This window comes from Zootoca vivipara, chromosome 9 (assembly GCF_965207765.1).
Source record: "Zootoca vivipara chromosome 9, rZooViv2.hap1.1, whole genome shotgun sequence".
Taxonomy (NCBI): Eukaryota; Metazoa; Chordata; class Lepidosauria; order Squamata; family Lacertidae; genus Zootoca; species Zootoca vivipara.
This window is the reverse complement of record NC_142592.1, coordinates 42,314,149-42,332,511: the sequence shown is the minus strand read 5'-3', so window position 1 is coordinate 42,332,511 and position 18,363 is coordinate 42,314,149. Positions and strand designations below refer to the sequence as shown.

General features: G+C 44.0%; 1 protein-coding gene across 3 annotated transcripts in view; it reads left to right on the top strand.

Annotated features, from left to right (window-relative positions):
- CACNA1I (calcium voltage-gated channel subunit alpha1 I) overlaps positions 1-10,357 on the top strand; it is a 279,689-nt gene extending 269,332 nt beyond the window's left edge. For all 3 annotated transcript variants that reach the window (XM_088652075.1, XM_088652074.1, XM_035128273.3), the window contains 2 exons: positions 795-991; positions 3,752-10,357. In XM_088652075.1, the coding sequence (XP_088508201.1) occupies positions 795-991; positions 3,752-4,462 (908 nt within the window). In that variant the 3' untranslated portion in view covers positions 4,463-10,357. The remainder of the gene's footprint in view (positions 1-794; positions 992-3,751) is intronic.
- The last annotated feature ends 8,006 nt before the right edge of the window (positions 10,358-18,363 follow it).

Sequence of the window (18,363 nt, the reverse complement as noted above, 5' to 3'; positions counted from 1 at the left end):
CTCTCTTGGTGTTGGCTGATTTGCCCTTGATGGCTTACTCAGGGAAGGTTGGGCAATTGGAGAAGAAACACGGTTGGAATAGAGGTACTGCTAGAAGTAGAGAATAAATTCAATTCAGTTTGCATTCAAAAGTGAACATATTTAATTCACACTTTTCAGAAACCATGCATGAGCTGAAACTCAAGCCTTCAAAATTTGTGCTCCTCTAGATTCTGCAGTACAGTCCTCCAACCAAGTAATGTGTGCAAAAATGTATACACTAGGATAAAGTGTTCATATAAATGCATATATTAGTAAAAATAATAATAACAACAATGGAAAAATGAAGTGTATTAGGGGGAATTGCCTTGCAAAAATTGGTGTATATGGCAAGATTGTATATAAAAGCGTGTGTATTAGGAGAAGCAGCTCATGAATTTTCATGAGGACTTTTTAAAAGAAAATATCAAATTGATGTAGAAATGTGGAGAACTGAACTTCGGAAAAGATTGGAAAAACGAGACAAAATGAAAGTGACATATTCACCCATCCATAAGGGCTGCTATGGTAGCTACTGTCCTTGCTGGAAGTACTGGCTGAGGGTGAAGTGCAGGCTGAGTTCTTCCAGTATTGGCTACCCGGGAAGAAAGAGAGAATAGATGGCAAGGTGGAAGGAAGCATTACAAGAAAAATCAAGTTTGATTGCCTGTGCTTCCTCATTAAAGAAGTGACATGTGGATGTACCCTGCAGATTTCTGACATGGGTAGAAACAGATTTGAACGGTGTTGATTTTTTTCCTCCTTGACTCTGCCAGGTCCTCCCACCCCCTTCTCTCCAGATGCATCCAATCCCCTGTTACCATTGCGAGCAGAGTTTTTCATCCCAGCTGTTCCTGCCAATCCACCAAGTCAGGAGAAAGCTTCCTGCCCAGAAAGCCTCCCAAAAATCTCTTTGCAAGCTTCTTGGGCGTCTCTGCAATCTCCAGGTATCCACTGCTCACTTATCCACCAGGTAAGGACTCCTACAACCACCATTCCTCCATCTGTCTATTGCCAGACATTTTAGCCTCTCATAGACTTAGGGTAGAGGGGATTAGATGTTGTGTGGGAAAAGAGGTGACTGCCACATTTAGATTTTGCACTCTGACCTGGAAGGGGGGGAGGGGATGTTCTGCACAAACAACTTTGTTCTGCGGGAATTTGCTAGAAGACAGGCTTCTTCCATTTGCTTGTCATCAGTGGCATACAGCAAAGCTTCAAGGAAAATGAGCTCATGTTTGAAGTTAGTGTCAACTCCATTACAGACACAAGGACTGTGCTTTGTTGGTATAGTCACAATTGCACACCATAATGTGAACTGTCTTTATTTTGGGGGAGGAGGGTTAATAAAACTAGGTATCCACGCAATGATGAGATCCTCAGAACTAGATATACATTATTGGGGTTGAATATTAGATAAACCTAGTATAAATGCTTTTTCCTAGCTTGGCCACACCTCGTTTCAGGTGTTTTTCTCTCTAACTTCCTTTGGCACACACCTGTGAAAGAAGAACAAGTCTGGGGGAAAAATGAGCAGTGGAAAGCTGAAGGAGGATAAGGAAAATAGATTTTTTTGTTTACTTAATTTATACCTTGCCTTTTGACCAAGATTGTGACTTTCCAGGCTGTTCTCAAGGGCCAAAGCTTTAACACTGCAAACTGGCTTCTTGGCCTTGACTTTGAAGACAGAGAAGTGAAATGTGGAATTTCATACTTTGCAGCCCCAGATTGGATAACGGTTCTCTCCTGCCCCAATCAGGGAAAATTTCCATTTTGCAATTTCGTGGAGGATAAGGCTATCAATAGCTATTAGCCATGATAGCAATTTTCAGCCACCACTATCAGAGGCTCTGAATGCAAGTTGCTGGGAATCACAGCCCTTGCACTTAGGTTCTGCTTGTGAGCTTCCCATGAGCACATGGTTGGCCACTGTGAGAACTAGCCTGGATCCAGCAACATCTATGCTCTCCCCTATTTCCCCCTATATTTATGCCAAGATCACATGCACCTCACATGCACACCTTGCAAACAAGGTGCAGGAATATCCATACAGGATCTTCCGAGTCCTCCTCCTTCATTACTATAGGTACTGTTGGGGAAACATCAGGGTGTGTGTTCATTACCAATCAAGGGTCAAGGAAGGACATTTCCACATCTCACATAGTTTTAACCAGGGGCCTATTCCCCTCCAGGCTCTCATATGGAAGCTACTCCCACAGAGTATAAATTCCCTATGTGCAAGAGGCCTGGAGAGAGGCAGGGTACCTTTCTTTTTAGCCTGGAAGAGTCTTTCTTGATTGGCAGCGATTGGGCACATTGATGTGCCCACTTGGCATCATTTCCATGCCCCACATGGACCCCCGTTATCTGGGCGCTTGAGTGACATAAATAATTCCCCAAGATTAAGTGTGCTTCCCTTACTTTGCTACTAAACCCATGCCCACCTTGTTGTTGTCCTGATTCTAATGCTGTGGACAATTAATGTCCATTGGGAGTCACTTCATATGCTATGGAATGAAGGGTTGTGTGAAGAGAGGAACAGAGACCTGCTCCCAGACATGGCTCCTCTCTTCCAGGTCCTGCTATTTTACAGCTGCTTGGTTGTAGGCAGCCCACATTCTAAGATGAAATTGATTGCTGAAGGATGTACAGTTTTGGTCTTGAGCACATGAAGAACGCATGTGCCAAGAGCACTCCAGAGTCCCTTTTTACATAGCATTGACATGTTGGCAGACCAGCTAAACAACAATAATTAAAAGGGGATGGCCTGAAATAGATGTGTAAAATTAAATGCAGTGTGGGGAGAATTGAGAGAGAGAGCAGGGAAAGAAAAAATTCTCTCTCTTACATAATAACAGAGCTGCAGGGCATCTAATGATATTGATTGGCACTAGAAAAGGAGAGTCAAAATGAAATATCTCTTCACAAAGCCCAAAATTAATACCATTTATTACCACAACTTGTGATGCTGGCCACTATCTCTGATAGTTTTTTTTTTCAAATGAAAGGCTGATTAACTGACAGATTCATCAAATGTCTTCTAGGCAGGACTGAAAAGACATAGACATCCATGTTCAGAAGTAGTGTCCCTCTCTCAGGTTCCAGAAACAAGCAAGAAAACACCTGTCGTGTAGTTGTCCGCTGCTAGAGACAGTGGGTGGCACTCAACTACATTCTACTCAGAGGAGACCCATTGTAATTAATGGATCTAACTTGGTCACGTTCATTAATTTCAGTGGGTCTGCTCGAATTAAACAGGGTGCTGACATTAATTAGGGTGCTGACATTAATGGCATTTGGTCTGATCCATCAGTGTATATATATATATATATATATATATATATATATATATATATATATAATGGCAAAGTAATATTTGGCCAACAGTAGTCCTTGTGATGGTGCTGCACATTGCTGTTTTCAGGAGATACTGCTGATTGGCAGCTAAGGACTGGAACAGTGCCCAGTGTGCCTTCTGCAGGGTGGTGAGACGTGAATTGGGGGCAGGCAGCACTGAACTGCTTTAATGTTAACCTTCCCACTGATGCCCCAGTTGCAGCTGATGCCCCAGTCCCTCCCTCACCCAATATGACTTCTCTCTCATGACAACTGAGAAATCATAGGGCAGTAGAGTTGGAAGGAACCCAGAAGGTTAACCAGGCCAACCCCCTGCAGTGCAGGAATCACTGCTCATCAACCACTTTGTTTCTGTTGTTGATTCTTCACCCTGTAGACCACAGAGAGCGACACCTCCCTGGAAGACTGCAGGAGCAACAGTTCGGAAGGCAGCTTGCAGACTACACTGGAGGACAGCTTAAACCTCAGTGACTCGCCCCAGTGCACCCTGGACCTCCCAGTTGCACTGTGCCCAGTGCCAGCCACAGCCGCCCAAAAAGCCTTGGTGGCGCCTCTTTCCCCTGCCTCCCGGAGGCAGAGCTTAAGGGGCCGTGGGATCTTCACTCTCCGGAACATCAGCCGGCACCAGCGGAGCCACAGTAGTGGAGGGAGCACGAGCCCCGGCTGCACTTACCATGACTCCATGGACCCTTCAGACGAGGAGGGCGCAGGGAGCAGCCTGAGAGGCGGAGGCAACCACAGCGAGCAGTCAGAGACCCTCAGCAGTCTCTCTCTGACATCCCTCTTCTCACCGCCCCCTCCGCCCCAAGGTCTGGCACTTGTGAAGAAGTGCAACAGCACCAGCAGTCTCCATGCCAACCCTTCCTCCCGGGGCTCCGCAGCAACTGAAGGCAAGCAATTCTACTCTGTTGACCCCAGGGGTTTTTTATCCATGCCCTCGTGGGTGACGGACTTCTGCAAGAACAGCCCCTCTCCAAGGGAGGGCAGTGTACCAGAGGGCTCGGACAGAATTGAGACTGCAGGCCACAGCTCCCCGGTTCCTTCCGAGTTGCAGCTGGGGAGCGGAGTCAGCAAGAGGAATAGATGAGGCAGCTCCCTAAGACGGGGGAAGAGCGTCGCGTGAACAAGGGAGCGTGTGCTGGCTGTCATTTCCGAAACAGTTCCAAATGCAGGAGCCGTGGAGAAGGAAACAGGCAGACACGCAAAATATAAATATGTGTGTGTGTGCGTGCGTGCGTGGCTGTGCGTGCGTGTGTATGTATGGAAAACAAAGACTTTTGTACCATACCTCAGAGACACGAGAGAGCGAAAGCAATATGTGGACCCCCACCCCTCCCCCATGCACGGGACCAGCACCTCTGCAAAGATGACAGTGGGGCATAGGAATCCAGAGAATTCTGGGTAATGGGGCTGAAGAGCCTCTGGCCCAAGGAGTAGCCTGGGGGGGCAGCTGTTTACTCCTCTACATAGACAAATATATATGTACAGATATATAGAATGATTTATTTATTTTTTTTACAGAGCGCTTAGGACTTCCAGAAAAGTGCTAAGCGTGAAAAGGATAGGGTCTTGGGGCGGGGGGGGGGGATTATTTCAGACTGAAATCAGCAACCAAGCTGTGTTTTAAGGGTTTGGGAATCTCTTTTGAGGAAAATCATATTGCTCTATGTTTCTATTTGGGAAATGGTAATAGTGCAAAAGCTATTGTCCAGCTGTCCAGCTGGGGGGCAGCAAAGGACAGCTCACTATGTGAAAATGCTCCATGGAGATACTTTAGGGTGAGCACCATTAAATCTTCAGCTGGGGTTGTGTCCTCTCAGTAAAGTTGAGCTCCTCAGGCAAAGACAATGAAGGATCCATTTCTTAAATGTGAACTCTGAGGGTCTGAGCCTCTGAGCTCCGACTGTTGGGCCATGGAGCACTGGAGGCTATTCCGGTTTGCTTTTTTAAAAGGGGTGCGTGTGACAACAAGAAGTCACAGGGCAAGTACTGGATGCTCCGGTTCTCATTGATCTTTTTTCTTCTTTTTGCAAAAAGTTTTTTTAAAAAAAAATCTAAGAAAGAAAGCTGCTTGGGGGGAACTACTCTGTACTGTTAAGGGTTTTTGGGGTGTAGAGTTTATTTTCTTTATCATTCAGTACTTTTGAAGAGTCTATTTTAGAAGCCCAAAGGTGCAAAAACCATCTCTAGAGAAAGGTATGTTATTTTTTACAAATATTTTGAAAGAATAAAAATGAGACGCGAGAGAATGAGCAAGAGGAGCAGGCCGAACCTCAAGTGTGAAGCGCCATTAGCTCTCTGTCTCCAGTTTGGGGCTCATAACTTTGATACACGGGGATTTATTGCTGAATAATCCTAGGGAAGATGGGTGAGCCTTGTTCCTCCCTAATGCTTTTTTATGGCCTTCTATGCTAATTCAGTGTGGTGGCTCTTGGATTGTGTCAGAATGAGATAAGAATTCAAAACAGTCTGCACTTTTTGGGGCCCCGACAGCAGAAGTTGATGGAGAGGGCCAAACTGCAGCTGTGCTTGGCATTGCATGTATCTTTTTAAAACTTTAAATAGCTGCTGCTGCTGCTGCTGAAAGGCAGGAAGCAGGATGGATTGGGACCACAATGCATGCAGGGGGCCTTTAACCCTTTCCCCTTGTTTCACAACCCTGACAGCCCCCCTCAAGCTGCTTTTTGACACAGGAAGGAAGCCCCCCCCACTGGCTCCAATGAGCACTTCCCTCTAATGACAAATAGCAACTTGAGAGGTGCAGGAGGAAAGAGTTAAACTGCTTCCCCAGGTGCTGCAGTGTCAGTCATCGTGATTTGGCCCCACATCAGCTATTTATGGTCTTTAAAAGTTACACACAACACCAAACTGCATGTATAATGTCACATGTAGTTTGGCCTTGAGTGAGTGAGTGAGTGAGTGAGTGAGTGAGTGAGTGTGTACATGTGTGTAAATGTATGTGTATATGCAATACAGTGGGTTATTTATTCGCCAGTGAATGTTTAAAAGGATTGTTGCTCGCCTTTTCTGTGCTTTGCAAACAGGGTGGATTGATCGCCAGGGTGGTGGCCCGTTGCTGGTTAGATATAGTGGCTGGTTAGACGAAATCTGCTCAGTCATAGGGATCATTCTCGAAAAAACAGAGGTCCATTTCCTTCTCTATCGTGTAACTCATTCCCAGTGATTCAATCCCCCTTTCAGGGTGCCTTTGTATCCAGTCTTGCTTTTTCTACCACTAGCCAAGCCCTCTGCTAGGAAGACTGATTTCTGGAAAGCATATTATTTGGTTTTAGGGCAGGGGGGGGGGTAGGACCCAGGGGTGGGAGCAACCTAGCAGGCTCCTTTGGCTTTGGCAGAAGCATGATCCACAGAAATCAGCAGGTGAAGCTTTTCCCATCATGGAGATGAAATCTCTCTCTTGCTTATTGCTGCAGATCGAAGCACTGTTTCATGGCACATCAACAGGTACTGGTAGAAAAGTTGGCAGCCAACTTAAAGGGCTTTGGAAAAACAACAGTAGGAAATGATCCCCTTTCCTGCTAACATGTTTCTCTTCACTGAAAGGCACATGCCATTGGGGTGGAGGGGGAGAGGTGCATAAGGAGGAGTGCTTGCTTTCAGAGCAGGGCACTCCTTTTCTCTGCTGCATAGAGTGGAACACACCTACCTCTGTGGACCCCTTCTGCAATTTTGGGGCTTGCGCCAAGGGTCAAGGCCCTTTAAAGAGCCATGACTGTAGCCCCCTGTAACATAAGAAGCAAGGGCACTGCTGGTCTGTATGTCAAAACAGTTGTTTTGTTCTTTATATTTGATGAGGCAGTAAATACCAAATGTGTTGATGGACAGGAGATGGAATTACAATGACATCACATCTTGGAAAGTAATACATGTTCCTTAGCGAGTGCAAAAGCTGAACTGAGCAGTGTGTCTAATGCTCTGGGAATCCCTAAGAGATCAGGAATCCCCACCTCTTCAGATAAGCCACTGGTCTGCGTTAATAAAGCAATAACAGCAGTGTTGATTTTAAATGTTTATTTTGTGCTGAATTTTGTGGCATGCTTCCCACCTATTTTCTTTTTCAAGCATAAAACTGTCATGGGGAGAGAAAAGGCAGTCCCTCTTTAAATCACACACACTCCCCTCCAAGGGACAAGGAAGCAGTCCCTACGAAAACATTTTAATGCGACTGAAATTGATCAACTTCATCATCCCCATCCCATGCTGAAATCGTGCAGGGTGTTCATCAGGGAATCTCCAGCCATTTTTGCTTTTGGACAGCTGTCAGACGGCAACATCAGCTCCCGTACCAAACACCAACAGCGGCACAGTAGACCTCACACTGCCTGCCAAAATAGTAGGTAGGAATTTTACATTCCTATTGGATGTTGCCTATGAAAATCCTTGCAAAACTCAGTGGGGAGCCCAATGCACATCTGCACGCTCACAATATCATTCCAAAATGTCATGTGTGAACTGAATATATGAAATTGTACCTAGATATGCTTGAAAAGTGGAGAGAGAGAAATCCCACTCACACACAAAGACAAAATATGCAGTGTATCATGTTGTCCGCAGTTATTTCAAATGTAGCCTTAAATAGTGGAGAGGTGGGCATGAAAAGCAGCTGGGAATTTAATTTCCTTGTATTGAGAGTGGCTGCAAAGTCTGAGGAATTCAGAAGGGGTGCTTAACCCTTCCTTTGCCCACCCGTTTGCCTCTGTGTTAGTGTTGGGCCCGCTTGTGTTTGTACTGTAAAGTGTTGTTCTGCCCTGGAATGGTCACCATCAAAGAGTAGAGCAGGGTTCAAACCTGCATTCCTTAGAGCCTGATTCTATGCATGTTTAATTAGAAGTAATTCCCACTCTCCAGTGGTGCTAGGCTGGGTCTCCGGTTGTCATGTCTGAGAAAGCACCATCTCATGTTCACAAGCAGGTTTGCTTTTACAGATATCAAGTGGAGGGGCTTCCTTGTGTTCCCAGACTGGCCTTAATCACCATGCAGATTCGGTTCAGGACCCAGCAATCTGCACACCTTGGCAATTTTTTCTGGGGCAAGGGATAGACGCATCAGTCTGTTCTGCTGCATGTCAATTTCGATGGGTTCGTATGTCTATTACATACTGTATCTGCATTAATTTGCAATTGGCTTTATGGAGAGAAAAGCCTACACGAAAAATTCTGATTCAATTTGTACATCAGTATGTACATAATTATTTTGTGATAAAATATGTGTTTAACTCAATTACACATCCTAAAATTCCAAATTATAATGCATTTTAGTACATTTTTGAGCTGAGGAATGTACCACAAATTTCTGAGATCTGAAGGATAATTGTAGTCTGATCTGCATATTAGTCTGGGAGGCATGAATTAGGTTATAACCCCAGAGTGGGGCTGGGCTGGAAGGGAGAGTATTCACCTACTTGAGAGGTGGTTTTTATTTATTTTGGAGACAATGACTTCCTAGTTTCATTTGACTTTTCATGTTTCTTTCCATACAACTCTCTTCATTCATTCATTCATTCATTTAATTATGGCATTTATATACCACCCTTTTCTTTAAGAAGCTTAATGTCTCCTCTTTCCTCATTTACCCCCCTGGCTGAGAGGCAGTGACTGACCAAAGGTCACTCAGTGAGCTTGATGGCCAAGTGGGGATATGAACCCTGGTCTCCGAGGTCCAATATTCTAACCACTACACCTCTCACAGGAAGTTCCTCCGCTTCACCTATCCTGCATTGGGCCTGCAATTTAGCATCTCATATGTCCCATGAATATTCACAAAGGTTCTGGTAGCTCAAATGGCTGCCTTGTTGCCTTTAAGGGGCAATAGAGAAGGTGCTTTCCCAAACCTTCTAAGGTGACCCACCTTCTTAGGTTTAATTTGAGGATAAAAGCAGTTGTCCCTTTCTGCTAAATAAATGTCCTCAGGTGTTCCCTAATGCATCACCAAAAAAAAAGAGTTGCATAAAATTTGCATATGGCAATTTATGTTTAGATACAAGCCTAGAGGCAGACTGTGGCCAGGTGACCTGTGTGCCTCTTTGGTCTGCTCTTCCGGTGTTAACTATTGATGGGCAACTTCAAAAGCCCTGTTCTTTCTCATAGTTCTTTATCTTTAAAGCAGACCTCGACTACACAGTCCTTCAAACAGAGGACAAATAGTGCAGTGTTCTCTGATATCCCTTCAAATGACACAGTCACCCTAAAGTGACTCAGCCATTTAGTATGTGTACCTGGCAACTAATTTGGATGAACTGTTTGGGTACAGACAAAATCTATGCTGTTGGAAAAACTATAATCTGTTATCCCAGCTATGAATCCACAACCTCGGCTGGCCTTCATTTTACGAAATATTCAATGCCTCATTTGAAGGTGCTGCCACCAATTTGTGTCTATAGAAATCCCAGCCAGCTTCTGTTATGTAACGCTCTGATGTTTAACTTGAATTTATAACAGCACAGACATCTACACCTTATCAACAAAATCCCATCCTTCCTTCCCAAAAACAGATTCCTCGCTCGCATTTTCATTTCTCTCTACAAGTAAAGGAAAAGGCTTTTGGCCTAGGAAATGTGTTACCATGGCAACCAAGGACTAGGTTATCTTTAGAGAATATTTTGCCTCTCCCTTTTAATTATTTACTAATGGTTTTGAAAAAGAAGACGACAGATCTATTCTTCCCAGAGAGTGGGTTGTTATAAAATGCAACAAAATAGGTTATTTCTGTATGCTGGCTTAGAGTGAAGGTTCTGCTCTATATGTGAGAAGGTCTGTTTATGCCTGTCTTGTCCAGTCCCTTTAGTGGGGAGTCACAGGAAGACACGGGTCCCTTATGCCTGCAGGAATTTTGTCAATCTCAGAAACTGCACAGGGAGGAAAGGATGTCTCATTGGAAAGTCTCCCCAGTGAAGGAAACAAAAACAAAACACAGGAGACAAATGCACTTTGTGTAGAAAGTTTTGAACATTAAAGTATTGCCTTTTGACAAGAACGACTACAGTGTGGGTGTCATTTCTCCTGCTCTCCACAAGAGGTTGTTTCTGCAGTATGGTAGCAAGAATAAATGTTTTAAAAACAACTGCTCCACTCCACTGCCAAGTGGAGCGAAAGGAGGGGGTTGCCCACCCTTTTCAGCTGATTATCAAGACTAGGAACCGGTTATAAAAGTTACCTTGGCTGCACCCACATTATTCCATCTTCCCAATGTTTTACTACCTGTCGGTTTCTGCATTTTATGTGATCTTTCAGACAACGTAAAATCCACTTCTGGAAATCTTGTGGAATCTAGCAGAAGCTTAATGCTCATTTCTGTGTTAAATGTCTCCAGGAAAAGAAATCCAGAAATATTGTGGGAGTTTTACATTGCAAGGGCTTGTCCACACTTCAGCTTCTCCAATGATTTCTAGGCACAAGTCCAAGAGGTTTTTCGTTTGCCCTGCCACTTTCCCCAGGAAAACCCACCGTTTGCCTCTGAATCATAACAAACTTCAATTGACTTTTCTGTAGATTTACATTTGTTCCAATTCAGTGGTAAACAGCAGGTTTTCCCAGGGAAAGCAGCAGAACAAATAAAAAAAACCCTCTCAAATATGTGCCTTGAAAACACGGGACAAGCAGAATAAAATGTGGACCAAACAGAAGTATGGCTGACTGTTACGGTTTTCCCACCAGACGTCACAAAATTGTGGGCTGCATTTTTGAATCATGGGGGAACAGAAGTGCACACACTCAAAAAGACAGATTGCTTCAGAGATAGAAATTGGGGAGAGGCAGTTTTATTGGGACCCTGCATAAACTAGCAGTTTGAATATTCAAACTGTTCTCTATAGTTTTGAGGTGCTATATCTCCTTACATTCCAGTCAGGTCAATGAGTATTGAAGATGTTCTGCACAGTGGGAAGAAATACTTAGCACCTTGCGCAGATATCTTCAGTTCTCACCCACGAAAAGGCTTTTAGGCACAAGCTCACATCCATGCCTTCAAATTGGGAACTTTTAAGTGTTACTCAAACTAAATACTTCATTTTGCAAACACACTAGTGCTTGCATGAGCCACATTTGTGAAGGGATTTTAAAAAAATTATTTGGTCTGCATTTTTAAACTAACCTAATTCACATTTCCCATAGATTGAAATGTAATTATCCTTCAGATTTTGCATTTTTCAAAATTTGCAATTAACTTCTTAGCTAAAAAAATAATAATTGCCAAAACAAGTTAAAATGTGTATTTTGAAAGAGAATATACATATAAATGCATACATTGGGATAAAATAATATTTAAATACATCTTTTGTAATACAATACATATTTATGTATGCATTTAAATTACATTTAAACGTGTGTGTGTGTGTGTGTGTGTGTGTGTGTGTGTAAAATTGCAATGAATGTTAAAACAGGACAAAATGGTATTAAGAATAAGCACATGTGGAATTTACATGGACCAGAAATAGAATGATCTGCCTATCTTTTGTGCTCCAAAGATCAGCATAAGATGGGAAAGCTCAGCACACATGCCTTATGCTGCCTTGAGAGTACTGGTATTTCTCTGAACCAATGTGGCTCTCTTTCTAGAGAATGAAAGGCACTCCCTATTGGTCTGTTGCACTTATGTAAAATAAGCACAGAATGCCACTTCTGGCTCCAGTGCACTCCCACCAATGGTGTTAGAAGCCATGTACACATGATGTTAGCCAAAATGAATATGCATCCAGTATTTTCTTGGTGTGTACATTTGACAATAATGCATGTGCAGATAACAGCTTCCTGAATAGGAATTCAGGGTAAAGCAGGTGTGGGGAAACCAACAGGCAATGCATTTCAGGTGAAGACCACCTCCTCTCTGGTGTTTACAACAACGTGCTAATGCAGTTTGAAATACAGCAGGCATTTTAAGCATTTGCTGATTAAGCCACGAATGTGGCATTACATGTGTGGTTCTACTATGGAGATACTTCCTCACAAGGTCAGCAAGAAGATAGGGAAGTTACTCCCCAACAATTATTTCTTATAATCCTATTGAGACTCACCTCAGGAATCTGGACAGCCTCAGTAGTATAGTAGAAAGGGATCCAGAAGAGGGGAAACACCAGCCTCAAAATCGGTAATCTGAAACATACGTAATATGGAGTATTAAACAAAGTGGAACTTCCTTCTGCGTAAATATGCAAAGGATTGCACTGTAGGGGCCAAACTAAACATAGCAGTGTCAGACCTATTTACTTAAATCTTGCTCTGCCTCAGTTCCTGGAGGCTTCATTCATGGAACATGGCGAAAAATAGTGAGCCTTTGGAAGTGAAGTCAAGCTGTTGGAGAGTCACAGCGCCTGCTGTGGCTATAGAAACCAATATGGGAGAGACATGCTTTGTTGCGGCTGGGGCAGATAAAGGCACCTGGCTGCACTGATGCAGGAGTACTATGGTGTTTGTCCCTCATAATATGATACAAGATTCCTGCTACTTTTAAAAGCTGGTTGAGGGCCATGGTGGGAGGAATGCAAATCAGTCATTCATATATATACCGTAATACCAAAGTCAGCAGCTTCATCTCATTACACCCAGAAAGCAGACTGCAGAATAAGCAGATGTCATTTTAGAGTCAATCAACTGCCTGTTTTAAGCCCAGTTGCCAGATGCAGTAATCATAGAGTTGGAAGAGACCACAGTAAGCTTGTCCCATTTGCTTCACAGAGTGGCTGGGGGAACCCAGCCAGATGGGCGGGGTATAAATAATAAATTATTATTATTATTATTATATTCACTTCACTTCCAATCTGACAGGCAGCTTTGTTTCCTCCCTCGCTGAGGTGAGGTGGGTGTTAAAAATTGGATTCTGATGAGGATTACGAAACTCTGTTTGCCATTGTGAAAGTACTTTACAGGGAGTGGAACATAAGACTCCGCCTGATTCTGCCAAAAGCCAGAATTTGAACTCTTGGATTCCCCACAACAAGAATCTTCGGGCTATGGAAAATCTGGAAAAGCAGCTAATATCTCTGGCGAGACAGCTGTTTCTATCCCCCAGATATCACTGGGCCAAACAGAACTTCTCAAGCACATGGTCATTCTGATCACATTTGTTAAAGCAGAGCCAAATTCAAACTCAGAACCCATTTTTATTTAGCCTCCAGTGGTGAGGCAGTTGAAGGCCATTGTCCTCTGGTCCTGCTTGCAGGCTTCTCATAGGCATCTGGTTGGCCACTGTGAGAACAGAATACAGAGGTGTTGATCTGATTCAACCAGATGTTTACTAAGTTATTTAAATATTTTACCTGGAGAAAGCAAAACTTGTTTGCAATAGTAGTGTGGAAGCAATGAGATTTTGCTCTTCGTTGCTACACCTCTTGTTCAGCTTTGTCTGCAATTTGATTAGCACACAAACACTTTTAACAATGGACCTCCACTTAAATGCACAATCTGAATTACTTGAGGAAGCTTTATGTCACAAGTGATTTGTATCTGCTGTTATAGTTGGTCCAGGTGTAGAAAGAAAGAAAAGAGGGTAACCAGTGTTAGAGCATATACCTTCCATACTGTCGATAGCTAAAACCTTTTCCATTACTCTTGTGGGATGATTGGAGGGGGGAGTGATGCTGGGGGTGCAAAAAAATAAAAATAAAAAGGCCCTTATTTCACTGAAGTCATCACAGTCAGACCCCACTAGAGATGGGAGAGAGATTCGATTCAGGACTCATTTGAAGCAAAATTATCAAATTTGCACTTTCTGAAACAATATGCGCACTGAAACACAGCTACCCTTTGAAATTTGCACTCAGCTGAATTTTGCTATTCAGTTCACCAACCAAATGCTTACAAAAACATAAATGTATTAGGAGAAAGTGACCACAAAGTGAATATATATTGGGGAAAGATGCATTATATTAGGGAAAATTGCTTTCAAAAGCATTAGCCAAAACTGCAAATAACAATGCTCTTCACTGGGAGAAATTCACACTCTAATGCTGATGAATTTTCATTAGGTATATATATTTGCTGTGAAATGTGGAGAACTGAACTTAAGACTGGGAAAAAAGAGAAATGGAGGGTACCGGTACCGGTACTTTCATCCCTCATGCCAACATGCCTGGTGCAGAGCTTCCATTTCAGATTCCCTGCCTCTCCAATTCAGAGGCCTAATACTTCTCATTTTTAAAAGCTAAGCAGCGTTAGAATGTTTGAAGTACAGAATCACACCTGGATTATGTGATGTCAGGATAGAAAATTACGTTGCATTTTGCAAGCAAGGGGGAAACAAATCTATGAACAGGGTATGATGTTTCTGCAGGCTGCTGCTAATAGACCTTTCCTGAACATTTTGTTAAATGGATTTTCCATTAAAAATTGATGGGCTCCATATGTCCAATCCATCACAGGATTCCTAAGCACACCAATGGAAGGACACTGCTAAACTGGAAGCAGTCTGGATTTCGGGATTATTGCAAATTCTTGTTGTACCTTGCGGGCTGTTGTAAATCATTACAGCTCACGTATTTGAGAGCGCGCAGGCAGGGAGAGGGAGGAAATTTGATGCAACTGCCTCTTGCTTTGTGTGTTTTGCATTCAACATGATGCAATGGTGTCATTTTCACACTAATGCTAATTTTATGGTTTGCCGACTTCCGAGTCTCTTTCATTTATAACACGCATCTCAGCATTTAAAGGACTAGTCTTTAGCATTAAAGGGTCTGCATAAGAGCACGTGCATCTGTGACATTGTATCAGCCTTTCTGCGTGCGGAACGTGTGTTCACCAATCAGTCTCAGCAGTGAAGGGCAACGATTACGTGAAAATAAACACAAGCACCGGAGGACATATTAAGAAATATACAGACATTCTTCACAAGGAAAGCAGTAAACTGGGATACCCACCACCTGTACTTTGTCCCTGTGCAGAATCTCATGTTCTACCACCAGACCAGTTTGGCCATCACTTTTAAAGGGCTGCCCTTACACATGCACTGGGCAGGCAGTAACATACCCGTCAACTCCCGGACTGAAAAATCCAGGATCAGCAGTGGTGCGGCACCGGAAGTCGCTTCTGTGCATGTCCAGACATGCGTAGAAGCAACTTCCGGTGCCACTCTGCCCGATTTTTGAAAATCCGGGGGAATTACGGGATATTTCGCCATTCGGGACAACAGCAGGAAACGGCTTTAAAAACGGGGGTTTCCTGTGAAAAACGGGTGACTTGACAGGTATGGGCAGTAACCATTTAGCAAGATGATAATAACTACAGGGGTGGTGGGAGAGGCTCATAGGGGGTCTGGTAGGGGCACACTTATACCCCTGTCTCTGACGCTGATTAAGAGGGGTGGATATCTGCTTCTGTGGGCCTATATGCAGGAGTAGTCCGATGTGCTAGGATTATCTATGTGGGAGGGCTCAGGATACAGTCCAATCAATCCTATGCATGACCAAAGCCAGTTATACGTCTGATTCCTAAATGGCACATCTGCTTGCTCTGCATGATACAGTGCCTGATCCCTTGTGAATATCCGGCAGGCTTAAATGCCCCTCCTAAATGGGAGTCATTCAAATCCTCACTGCTGTGATTTATCTCTGTGCAATTTAAGGCCTCGATTTGCATGGAAGAGCTGGCTTGGAGCATTCTCTTCTCTCGCTCCCAACAGTTATAACTCTCCCTGCCTGTCACGCACTCCCTTAAGGGACTCCAGGGCTGACAATGATGCTCCACTGCGGTGGCAGCCAAGACTCATCAAACATGCCTCCCTGAAGCAAAAAATGATGGGGCACGAAGTGGATATAGAAGGGAGGAGCAATAGCCCTTCCTTCCCTTCTCCCTCCCTCTCCTGTTGCAGAACTTAAGGGCCAGAAGCAGGAGACACACTTGACACGCAATGGGTGTTGAGACAGGGTTTTTTGTTGTTGTTCACAGCAGTTTAAGAACCAAAGGCAATGGATTCACCCGCTTCATCCATTACTCTTCACTGGGATTTGTTTTTAACTTCTCTCTAGTAGGCCCTCTCTGTCCTTTTATCTCATGGAATCAAGGTGCTTGCCAAATGCATTTCTAAAAATTATTATGGTTACAGGTAGGTAGCTGTGTTGGTCTGGATCGAAGTAAAATAAAAAAATTCCTTCAGTAGCACCTTAAAGACCAACTAAGTTTTTATTTTGGTATGAGCTTTCGTATCTGAAGAAGTGTGCATGCACACGAAAGCTCATACCAAAATAAAAACTTAGTTGGTCTTTAAGGTGCTACTGAAGGAATTTTTTTATTTTACTAAAAATTATTATTTCAGACTTAATTTTGCCTTGCATTTGTGTGGTTATTAAACATCATCTCCTTGGGATATCCTTCTTTCTGTGCCTTTCAGAACTGATGAACATAGTCACAGCTTTATATAGTCACACAGCCTTTTTAAACACCAATCAGATGCACACAAATGGCCTCTCCAAATTCTACACTCTGTTTGTAGGCAGAGAAATTGGTGCAGGTGAGGGAGATTTCACTGAATCTGGAAGAGCTGTGGCTTTGCATGCAGAAGGTCCCAGGTTCAAACTCTGGCATCTCCAGGTAGGGCTGGGAGAGACCCTGTCTGAAATGCCAGAAAACAATGTTTATTTACAAGTGTACATACTGAGCACCTCAGTTATTAATTATTATATCAGCTTACTGATATTTGTACACTGATCTGGGAGCCTTTGGGGGCTGCAGAGAGGTAAAAAATCATATAGATAAATACCAAGGATGCAGAAACAGGCACAGCCTTTAAATGCCTATTAGTGTCCATTACTCTCTCACATCAGTAGCCAAGCTTAGCGTAGTTATATCTATGTCTGACCCATCCATCTACAACAGCATCATTTATAAAAGTGGGAGTTATCCTACCTTTCTCTTTGTGACTTAAAGCCGGTTAACAATGAACTAGCTAGAGCACTAGAAGTACAGCCCACAAAACACCCCAAGCAGCTCCAGCAAACAGTAATCAAGAGGAGGTTTTCTAAACTGAAGCACCCTAAAACTCCTGCCTAAATAAATTAACCTTGCATAACCCTGGAATCCTCATTGTACAAGTATGCAAGCCCTTCTAGGTCTCATTCTCATCATCTGGAAGATAAACCAAAAGGCACAGCCTGTGAAAATGAGGGTAACAAGACACCAGGTAAAGAAAAACATGTTCAGGCCAGAGGCCTGTTTAGTCCACTATCCTGTTCTCTGCAATGCGCAACCAGATGGCTCTGGGAAGCCCACAAACAGGAAGAACATGGGAACAATATTCACCTCTCACCAGCCAGTGTTTAGAAACCGGGAAAAGAAAAGCAAGGCGCTACGTAGCGCCTGGAACCTGGGTTGTGGGGTGCTGGAACACCGATTCTAGTCGCCTTTGTGCCACGGTGCCCAGCACATCCCCCCAGTTCATGCAGCACCAAAGGAGGCACGTCTAAGGCTACTCCTGGTAGCAGCAGGGGCCTGCGGGATGCAAGGGGTGCTGTAGAGCCAGGGGGTGGGGAAGAATCTTTGCTGAGGTGAGAGGCGAGGCTTCGCTTCCCCACCTGGCCAGCTTCACCTGACAGAGGGAGGGGACTAGGAGGAGGAGGAGGCAGAGGCAGCAGGATTGCTCCTGCTGCTGATGGTAAAGGTAAAGTACCCCTGACCGTTAAGTCCAGTTGCAGACGACCCTGGGGTTGCAGCGCTCATCTCGCTTTACTGGCCGAGGGAGCCGGCATTCATCCGCAGACAGTTTTTCCGGGTCATGTGGCCAGCATGACTAAGCTGCTTCTGGCAAAGCAGAGCAGCGCACGGAAACACTGTTTACCTTCCCGCCGCAATGGGAGCTATTTATCTACTTGCACTTTGACGTGCTTTTGAACTGCTAGATGGGCAGGAGCTGGGACCGAGCAACGGGAGCTCACTGTCACGGGGATTCGAACTGCTGACCTTCCGAACAGCAAGCCCTAGGCTCTGTGGTTTAGACCACAGCGCCCCCCACATCCCCTTGCTGCTGATGGTACACACAGAGAAAAAT